This window comes from Chrysochloris asiatica, unplaced genomic scaffold (assembly GCF_000296735.1).
Source record: "Chrysochloris asiatica unplaced genomic scaffold, ChrAsi1.0 scaffold00011, whole genome shotgun sequence".
NCBI classification, from domain to species: domain Eukaryota; kingdom Metazoa; phylum Chordata; class Mammalia; order Afrosoricida; family Chrysochloridae; genus Chrysochloris; species Chrysochloris asiatica.
Genome location: NW_006408529.1, coordinates 14,898,363 through 14,908,487, shown reverse-complemented (window position 1 = coordinate 14,908,487; position 10,125 = coordinate 14,898,363). Strand labels below are relative to the sequence as shown.

General features: G+C 39.3%; 1 protein-coding gene across 1 annotated transcript in view; it reads left to right on the top strand.

Annotated features, from left to right (window-relative positions):
* ENPP6 (ectonucleotide pyrophosphatase/phosphodiesterase 6) overlaps window positions 1-4,299 on the top strand; it is a 149,215-nt gene extending 144,916 nt beyond the window's left edge. The window contains exon 8 of the mRNA XM_006834428.1: window positions 3,930-4,299. Within this exon, the coding sequence (XP_006834491.1) occupies window positions 3,930-4,135 (206 nt within the window). The 3' untranslated portion in view covers window positions 4,136-4,299. The remainder of the gene's footprint in view (window positions 1-3,929) is intronic.
* Window positions 4,300-10,125: the final 5,826 nt, after the last annotated feature.

Genomic DNA, 10,125 nt, shown 5'->3' with positions numbered 1-10,125 from the left:
GTAAGTCTGGCCCAGCAAAGAGAAAGGGAAATTATTCTGGGAGATAGCCTCACTCTAGTTAATCCCAGTTTCTAATTTGAACAACCTAATCTTGCCCTGGAGAACTCCACATTCAAGATAAGACAGCAGGAGTGTGATTCAGTGAGCTTGCCACAAGCAAGCCAGCCGCACTTGGAAATCAGCCCAAAGTTGCCAGGCACAGCAGCAACGTGCAGAGGAGCCTCTTTTGTTGGGATATGCAATTTTAATATCCCCAAGTTTTAAACTCATGGGAAGAACTTGGATTTCTAGTCTAGGTTCAAAATGCCATCTTGAACTACTGGAATTTGGCTGATGCTTCCAGACTGGATCAGGTGTAATTCATAGTTTTGCTATTCAGGAATTTCCTAGAAGCCCTCGTTACAGTCAGATCATCTCAGCGCTGGGCCCAAAGTTTTATCCCTGAAGAACACGAAACCATGAACTAGAAGGAACGAGGAGGAAAACCCAATTCTCCTTCCTGCTTACCTGCACAAGATTTGATTTTTTTTATTTAAATTTTATTTTTTTACTTTTAACGTAAGAAGATAATCTTTTCAAACATTTTTGTCAGTAGAACTCAATCTCAATTTCTCCTGGGAAGTTTTAAGAAATGGGTGTTTGGCAGGTTGGAGAAGAGCACAGTGGAGCTCTGGTAGCGTAGTGGTTACGAATCGGGCTGCGAACCTTAAGGTCAGCAGTTCGAAACTACCAGCCGCTCTGCGGGAGAAAGATGAGGCTTTCTACTCCCGTAAAGATTTACACCCTCGGAAACCCTGTACAGGGTCGCTATGGGTCGGAACCGACTCGATGGCACTTAACAACAACAACAACAACCACCCACTCACACAACAAGGACATGGCCACCGTGTGGTAGGGACATTTTGAGTAGCACATCTAATTATATGGCAAAAGAGAAAGAGAGAGGAGCTACTTCCAGTATCCATGGGATAGACGTTTCATTGATATCTCATTATTCAGCTGCTTGTTCCATCGGGAAATATAACCACCACTTTCATGTTAGTTATAAAATTCACCTTGGTATTAAGCAGCTAAAATACTGGGACAGCCCTTGCATTCTCCTTTCCAAGCAGGTTCTGGATTTAGGGGCTCCCCCCTTACACCTCATTTTAACTCTGAGATGATGCTGATCGTTATCTTTTCCATCCCAAAAGAAAAGTAAACTCCCAAATAAGTTTACCCTTTTTAGACATTTATTATACACTATGGCAGAGTTTCCTATGTATAACTTTCATCAGTATTTGCAACTCCAGGGTTAACACAAGAGCAAACTCTGGTGTTGATAATTCTGGAATATGTTGTTGTTGATGATTGTTTGCTTTTAAATGAAATATATGTGATCATTTTAGCAAAACCATTATAGAAATTATTTTTAAGGTAGAAAATTTGACTTTATAACTCTAATCTACCCATTTCTTTTAAAATCTTGGGTGAACTAAAAGTATAAGCTATAGGCTCTTATTGATGGATATTCTCCCCTCCTAAATTCAGTTTTAATGTAGCTTTGAATATTTTGTTGAAAACTTTGCTTTGGGGGCCTAAAAACATATGTATATGTTGTTAAGTGCCATCGAATCAGTTCCAACTCATAGTGACCCTGTATAGAGTTTCCAAGGAGCGACTAGTGAGTTTGGACTGCCAACCTTGCAATTCAAATTGACCTTATGGTTGAGTGCATTATCCTGCAGCACCACACCAGAACTTTAGATAGATAGATAGATAGATAGATAGATAGATAGATAGATAGATAGATAGATAAGATAGATATTGTGAAGTGCTGTCAAATCAGTTCTGACTCATAGTGACCCTGTATAGAGTTTCTGAGAAGCAGCTAGTGGGTTTAAATTGCTGATCCTACAACACATCAGGAGTATATATGTGTGTTGCTGTTAAATGCCATCAAGTCGGTTGAGACTCATAGCGACTCTACATAGGGTTTCTGAGGAGCAGCTGGTGAATTTGAACCACCGACACTGCAGTTCAAACTGAACTTGTGGTCTAGTGCATTATCTCACAGCACCACACCAAGACTTTATATATATATATATATATATATATATATATATAGTGAGATTTGTCCACTATCTTTTAATTCTGTTTTTCCATGAACAATTTGAAGCCCTCTTTTCTATCTGAATTCATATCTTCACTCTTGAAACAGCCAAGTGTTTTGAATTCAAGATCGTACATGCCTTCAGTAGAGAAGTAGAAGGTGGCACTATTTGTTGAAGTCTTTCCAAGGACATGCAAAATGACCTTCAGTGTCCTTCTTACTATGCTCCAATTGGTCATTCCTACTCTTTCTATTCCTGCTACTATAAAGGGTTGTGGTTGTTGTTCAGTACTGTTGAGTCAGTTCTGACTCATAGTGACTGTGTGTAGGGTGTTTGAGGAATGGCTGGTGCTTATCCTACAGTGCTACATCAGGACTCCATATATAAAGGATGTTGTTGTTGTTAAGTGACATTGAGTCAGTTCTGACTCACAGCAAACCTGTATAGGATTCCCAAGGAGCAGCTGGTGAGTTTTTACCACTAACCTTGTGGTTCAAATTGACCTTGCTGTCCAGTGCTTTATTCCACAGTGCCACACCAGGACATCACCTGGATATCACTGCTCAAATTTGGAGCAAGCCTCTGGTGGCAGCACAGTATACTCCTCCATCAGATCTCTCAGAGCCTTCACTTGGGTTTCTAATTCCAATACCTTTTCATGTATTTTCCACATGCCTAAGTTATTTTTATCTGCCAATGAAAGTTTCCACAGGAATGTGCAATTGCTCTTCCCAAGTATTCAGGAAATCATTGCTGCTGCTTCTGAGTTAGCAACATTGAGGAAACCACACGGCTTCCTGTTCCATCCAGTCCTCTGTGACCTCAACATAGCAGGAAAGTTAAGAAACATTCTTGAGCTGCTGTGGAGCCTCTACAGTGGAAACCAGCACCCTGGCTAACCTGTCCCAGCTGGATCGATGTTCTGGAAGATAAGCATACCATTTAATTTGGTTAGGAGAACCTAGCAAGACAGTCAAGCTTCCGTGCCCACACCTGCTCTCCAGCTCTCTGCAGAAACGGAGCAGCCCAAGCGGTCTTTATACTCCTTTAGGAAAGTTCTCTTATCACAGAGGAAACACAAAGAGAGTCTGTTTGCTGATTTTTCTTTTAATGGAAGGATCTCATCTCCATGAGCCAAAGAAAACAGTTTCCTTTCATAACCTTTGTTAATGTCAGCTGCCAAGCAGTCACCAACTGACTCATGATGAACCCATGCTCCTCAGTCCTGCATCCTCGTGCCCAGTTCTGGATCCAATCATTGTGATCTACAGGGTTTTCATTGACTGACTTTGGGAAAGAGATCCTAGTCCATCTTCAAATGAAACCTACTCACATCAGAGCAACACTTAAGTCTCTAACTAACAGTGGTGATGTAGGATAAGCATGGAACCACAAGGTCGGTTTGAACCACAAGGTCAGTGTTTCAAATTCACCAGCCATTCCTCAGGAACCTTATACAGGGTCACTATGAGTTGAAACCAACTCAACTGCACTAAACAACCACCACAACAACAGACATATGATAATCTGTCCCCCCCCCCCGCCCAAATACACCATTTCTACCAGGCCTATTTTGACTCATGGTGACCCCATGTTACAGAATAGAATTGCTGTAAAACAAAAATAGAGTATTTTGGTTAAAGTCTCAATAACCTACTTCCACTGTGCTGCTGGGTGGATTTGAACTACATTCACTTGCCCAAATCCTGTTTCATGAAGCTGATCCTCCATTCCCAGAGTTTTCTAAAACCTAGCATAATTCCTCCATCCATCATGTGATCTGGTCCTTTTCTGTCCAGTAACTGGCCATAACCATCTATTTGTCTTTCCTTTCAGATTTCAAATCCAACTTCAGAGCTGCTCCCATCAGATCAGTGGATGTCTACAACATCATGTGCAATGTGGCAGGCATCACCCCACTGCCCAACAATGGGTCCTGGTCCCGAGTGATGTGCATGCTAAAGAACCAGGACAGCTCAGCGCCATCTGTCCAACTGCACAGTTGGACACTGGTCTTGATTCTCCTCTTCCTGTTTGCATAACCAATATTATTGCTTGTCCCAAGACACTGTCAGCAACTGTGCCTTCAATGTGGAATTTTTTTGAAATTTTCTATTTGAATAATACTTTCATTAACATAATCAAGGCCATGAAAATTTAAATATATTATTCTTGGGTGATTCTATACCTAAAGTTCCTACTTCTTTCAAAACAAAAACAAAATGAAAAGCAACAAGAACAAACTGTTCTTACTTAAGGTAAAGAAAATCTCAACTTTCCTCCATTTATTCAACATATTTAATTTTTGTCTTCCTTTTAAAATAGTTAGCTCGAATGAGATACTCTCTCAGCAAGAACCTGTCCCTATAGTAAGCAGACTTTGAGCAGATTGTACATGGTTGTTCTGGGCCCCTTGTACAAAGCAATCCTCTGACCAAGTCCTCCATTGTGTGCTGACCACCCTTAAAGCCATTTTCAGACCTATGGCTACAATTGGCATGTATCTTTCATCTGAGAAAAGAGGAGGTCTACACTGGAGCAATTGCTACTACCTGTTTCCTACCCACCTTATCGTGTTTCTGAATCTTATACATCCAACAAGGGTGTATCTCAACTTGGATCACCAATCAACCAATATCATGAAGGGTTTAAGAATGCTTAGAACAAGATGTAAGATAAGAGTTTTCCCAAAGTCTGGACACAAGTTCTTCCTTGCCTTAAAGAGTCAAACCGCTTTAAGTTTTTGATAGATTATGGGCTTCTGTGAAAATGATCACAGTGTATTATGGCATGAAGCCTTGCTGGCAAACGGAGGGAGTGCCTGCCCTTGTATGAAGGCATCTACAGAGACTGACACTCTTTGGAGCCAGATCAGAGTACAGACTGTAGGCATCATGTTACCTGCTGTTAATTAGCCCCAACTAGTGGAGACCTTCTGCACACTGGACTAAATACTGCCTAGTTCTAAGCCAGCTCTGTGATCAGTTGTGAATTACACCATTGTGTTCATAGGGTTTTCATTGACTGCATTTGTGAAGTAAGTCTTCAGGTCTTTCTAGTATGTCTTAGCTTGGAAGCTTCACTGATAACCTGTGTAACATCATAGCAACACTCAAGCCTCCACTGACAGATGGGCAGTGGCTGCACATGAGGTACATTGTCTGGGAATCAAACCCGACTCTCCATATGAAAATTCTACCACTGAATCATCAGTGTCCTCAGACTATAGTAATATCTGACATAATACAGGATGGGAAAATGATGTCATACCGATGAGAGCATGGACATATCACCAGAAATCTGTTTATTGCTTAGAACTATGGTGCACTAAGAATAAATGTTACACAACAGAATTCCTGAAGCAATGCTTTCTTATCCAAGTGAGTTCCTCAGTCAACCAGAATGCTCATGAAAATGGGAGAGAAGATGATAAGGAGAGTGCAATGAGACCAAGCCTCAGTCAGTGACCAATTAACCATTTTGATTAGAAAATGAACTTGGTCCAAGTGTGCGCCACCTCAAAGATCTAGGCTCTTCAGAAACCACTGAAACGAGACATTGAGTTTGAAACAAATATTTTTACTTTAGTCATATAAGTTTGCTGCAGGAGACCTTGTTGTAAAACAAGGAATAACTGCATTTTTAAATGATGGGAGTCTTGTATGCATGAGATACTCCTATCCTATTGCATGAAAAAGTGAGTTTGCTCTAAATAAAGAATGCTGATGAGTGTGACAGTTTGTCAGGGGGAAAAACAAAAATATGACATCAAGTCCCATCAGGAAGATGGAGCCCTTATGTGTGGTTGTTGTCAGTATTTTTAGGTGCTTCAGGTCGATTCCTACTCATAGTGCCTCCATGTACAACAGAACAAAATAGTGCCTGGTCCGGCACCATCCTCACAATTGTTGCTATGTTTGAGTTTATTGTTGCACCCACTGTGTTTGCTCATCTCATTGAGTATTTTTCCATTTTTCACTGACCCTCTACGTTGCCAAGCATGATGTCCTTCTCCAGGGACTGGTCCCTTTTGGTAACATGTCCAAAGTATATGAGACAATGTCTCACCACCTTGTTTCTAAGGGGCATTCTGACTGTACTTCTTCCAAGATTTGTTTGTTGTTCTATAAATCCATGGTACTAATATTCTTCACCAACATCCTAATTCAAATGCATCAGTTTTTCTTCAGTCTTCCTCATCCAGTATCCACTTTTATATGCATGTGAGGCAAATGAAAATGCCGTGACTTGGGTCAGGTGCACCTTAGCTCACAAAGTGATATCTTTGCTTTATAACAGAAATTTTTTGTAACAGATTTGCCCAATGCAACCTGTCAATGGATTTGAATGCTGCTTCCTTGGGCACTGTTGTGGATCCATGTGAAATGAAATCCTCAACATCTTCAACTTCTCTCTGTTTATCATGATGTTGCTTATTAGTCCAGTTGTGAGGATTTTTGTTGTTTTTGGATTGAAGTGCAATCCACACTGAAGATTGTAGTCTCTGATCTTTAATAGTAAGTGCTCCAAGTCCACTTTGCTTTCAGCAAGCAATATTGTATCATCTGATTTTCACAGGCTGTTAATGAGTCTTTGTTCGATCCTGATACCACATATAGTCCAGTGGTGACACTGTGTGATAATGCACTGGACCAAACGGTTGGTCTGAACCACAAGGTCTGTGGTTCAAACTCTACAATTGCTCCTCAGAAACCCTATGCAGGGTTGCTGTGCGTTGTAACAGACTTCATAGCACTTAACAACAACAGCAACAAACAGGTTGAATAAGTATGGCGAGAGGATACAAGCCTGGCACATACTTTCCTGATTTAAAAACCACACAATATCCCCTGTTCTTGTTCTCTGTACATGTTCTGCTTGAGTACGATTAAGTACATATTCTCTGTACATGTTCTGCATAAGTACAATTAAGTGTTCTGGGATTCCCATTCTTCACAATGTTATCCATAACATTTTTTATGATACACACAGTTGAAAGCTTTTGAATAATTAACAAAACACATGAAAACATCTTTCTGGTAAGCTCTACTTTCAGCTACTACCCATCTAACATCTCCAGTGACATGCCTTGTTTCACGTCCTCTTCAGAATCTGCCTTGAATTTCTGGCAGTTCCTTGTTGATGTACTGTTACAATAGTTTTTAAACTATCTTCAGCAAAACAATTTTTGTGATATTAATGATATTGTTCAATAATTTCTGCATCTTGTTAGATCTCTTTCCTTAGAATTGGGCACAAATATGGATCTTTTTCAGTTGGTTGGCCAGGTACCTGATTTCCATATTTCTTGACATAGAGGAGTGAGCACTCCCAGCTTCACATTGATTTGTTAAAACATCTGAATTGGTATTCTGTCAGTTCCTGGAGTCTTGTGTTTCACCAATGCTTAAGTGCATCTTAAGCTATTCTTCCTTCCATACCATCAGATCTTTATCATACGCTACCTTCTGAAATGGTTGAAGGTTGACCAGTTATTTTTGATACAGTAACTCTGTATTCTTTCCATTTCCCTGAAGCTTCCTGCATCATACAATATCTTGCCCATAGACTCCTCAAATGTTTTAGCTCAAGGCTTGAATTTTCCTTTCAATTCTTTCAGCTTGAGAAATACTGACAGTGTTCTCCCCTTGTAGTTTTCTAACGAGGTCTTTGTATATTTCATTGTAATACTGGACTTTGTTTTCTTGAGCTGCCCTTTGACATCTTCTGTTTAGCTCTTTTACTTCATCATTTCTTCTATTCACTTTAGCTACTCTATGTTCAAAAACAAGTTTCGGAGTCTTTTCTGACATCCATTTTGGTCTTTTGCTTCTTTGCTGTCTTTTTAGTGACCATTTGCTTTCTTCGTGTACGATGTCCTTGATGCCATACCACAACTCTTTTGGTCTTAGTTCATCAGTGTCTAATATCAAAGCATATCAAATCTATGCTCCAGATGGTCTCTAAATTCAGGCGGGATGTACTCAAGGCTGTACTTTGACTCTCATAAACTTGCTCTAATTTTCTTCAGTTTCAATTAGAACTTGCATATGAGCAATTGATGATCTGTTTTACAGTTGGCCTCTGGCCTTTTTCTGACTGATGATACTGAGCTTCTCCATTGCTTCTTTCCACAATGTAATCTATTTGATCCCTGTGTATTCTATTTGGAGAGGTCCACATTTATAGTTCCCATTTATGTTGTTGAAAAAGAGAATTCCAATGAATAAGTCTTGTAAAACTCTATCATGCAATCTCCAGAGTCATTTCTATTACTTAGGCTATATTTTTCTATTACTGATTTTTCTTCATTTCCAACTTTTGAACTTCAGTTACCAATACTTATCAATGCATCTTGATTGTATCTTTGATCAGTTTCAGACTGCAGAAGTTGGTAAAAACTCTTCAATTTCTTCATCTTTGGCAATAGTGACTCATACATAAATTTAAATAATAGTTGGTCTTACTTGTGAGCATCAAGGTATTATCCTATCACAGGTAGTGTTGCACTTCAGGATAGATCTTGAAGTGTTCTTTTTTGACAATGAAAGCAACACCAATCCCCTTCAATTTGTCATTTGGAGGCATAGGTGACCAAATGATTGTATGATTTGAAATGGCAAATACCAGTCTTTTTCAGCTCATTACTGCCCAGGGTATTGATCTTTATGTGTTCCATTTCATTTTGACAGCTTCCAATGTTTCTAGATTTATACTTCATAGATCCCATGTTTTAGTTTTTAATGGGTGTTTGCAGCTGTTTCTTTTCATTTTGAGTCATGCCACATCAGCAAATGAAGATCCCGAAAGCTTTACTCCCTCATATATTTAAGGTCAACTACACTATGAGGAGGTAGCTGTACTCCAGTCATATTCTGAATGCCCTCCAACCTGAAGAGCTTCTCTGCCAGCGTTACATCAGACAATGTCTCACTGCTGTTCATAAGGTTTACTTCACTATCCAGATTTTTTAGAACTACATCTCCTGGTCCTTCTTCCCAGGTTGTTTCCTTCGTGTAGAAACTCCACTAAAATCAGTCCACTATGAGTGATTCTACCAGTATTTTAAATATTGGTGACATAGGTTTTAGTATCACAGCCACACACAAGCTACCACAGTCTGACAAACTAGCAGATATACAGTAGCTTTTACTATTGTTGTTAAGTGTCATCAACTCAATTCTAACTTACAGTGACCCTGTATAGGGTCTCCAAGGAGCAGCTGGTGGATTTGAACTGCAGACTTCGCTGTTATCTGTCCAGTGCTTACCTTACAGGGTCAGATGTTAAAACTCATCCATCCTCTATCCATTCTTAAAAGTTTTCCTCAATTTAGGTATCTGTTAGGGCAGTACCCCACTCCCAACAACAAATTCTGTCTTTGTTATCCAGTGCTCCTATATTGCATTTACTTTAAAATATGAATATCAATTCTCACCCTGATTCAAGAGCTTAGAACTGTCTCCGTGCCTTGAATACTGAGGAGAAAGGATCATTACTTTAAAAAATTGAATGTATCTTCACAAAAGATGCCTGTAGCAGTGCTAGGAATTTATGTAATGTGTTTTTAAAGCTCTAACAAACCATTGAGCCAATTGGAAAGAAGGCAAATCAACCTTTGTTATCAGTCTGAAAGCAAATTAGTGCTCTCAGAACACTGACAGTGGTTGTTGAAACAGGCATTCATTGTTCAAAGTGTTTTTCTTTTTAAAGGGCAGTGTTCTAATGAATTCAGTAGAGCCCACTCTCCTTCTCTCATGTGAAAGAAGATGCCCTGCAAAGATAACCAAGTAATTCAATTAAAAATGAATCATCAAAATCAAGAGGAATCTAAGCATACACATCTTGCATTTGTCCTGCCTGCTCTTTGGAATAAGTGAATGGAAATAAGATCCAAAAGGGAACATTAATGTTGATAAATAATAAATTTGGACACTGAATGAAAAAAACTTTTTTTCTTAAAATAATTAATACATTTTAATGATGAAATTATTTGACAAAGTGTTTCCCATTTGATTATATTTTCAAAGTT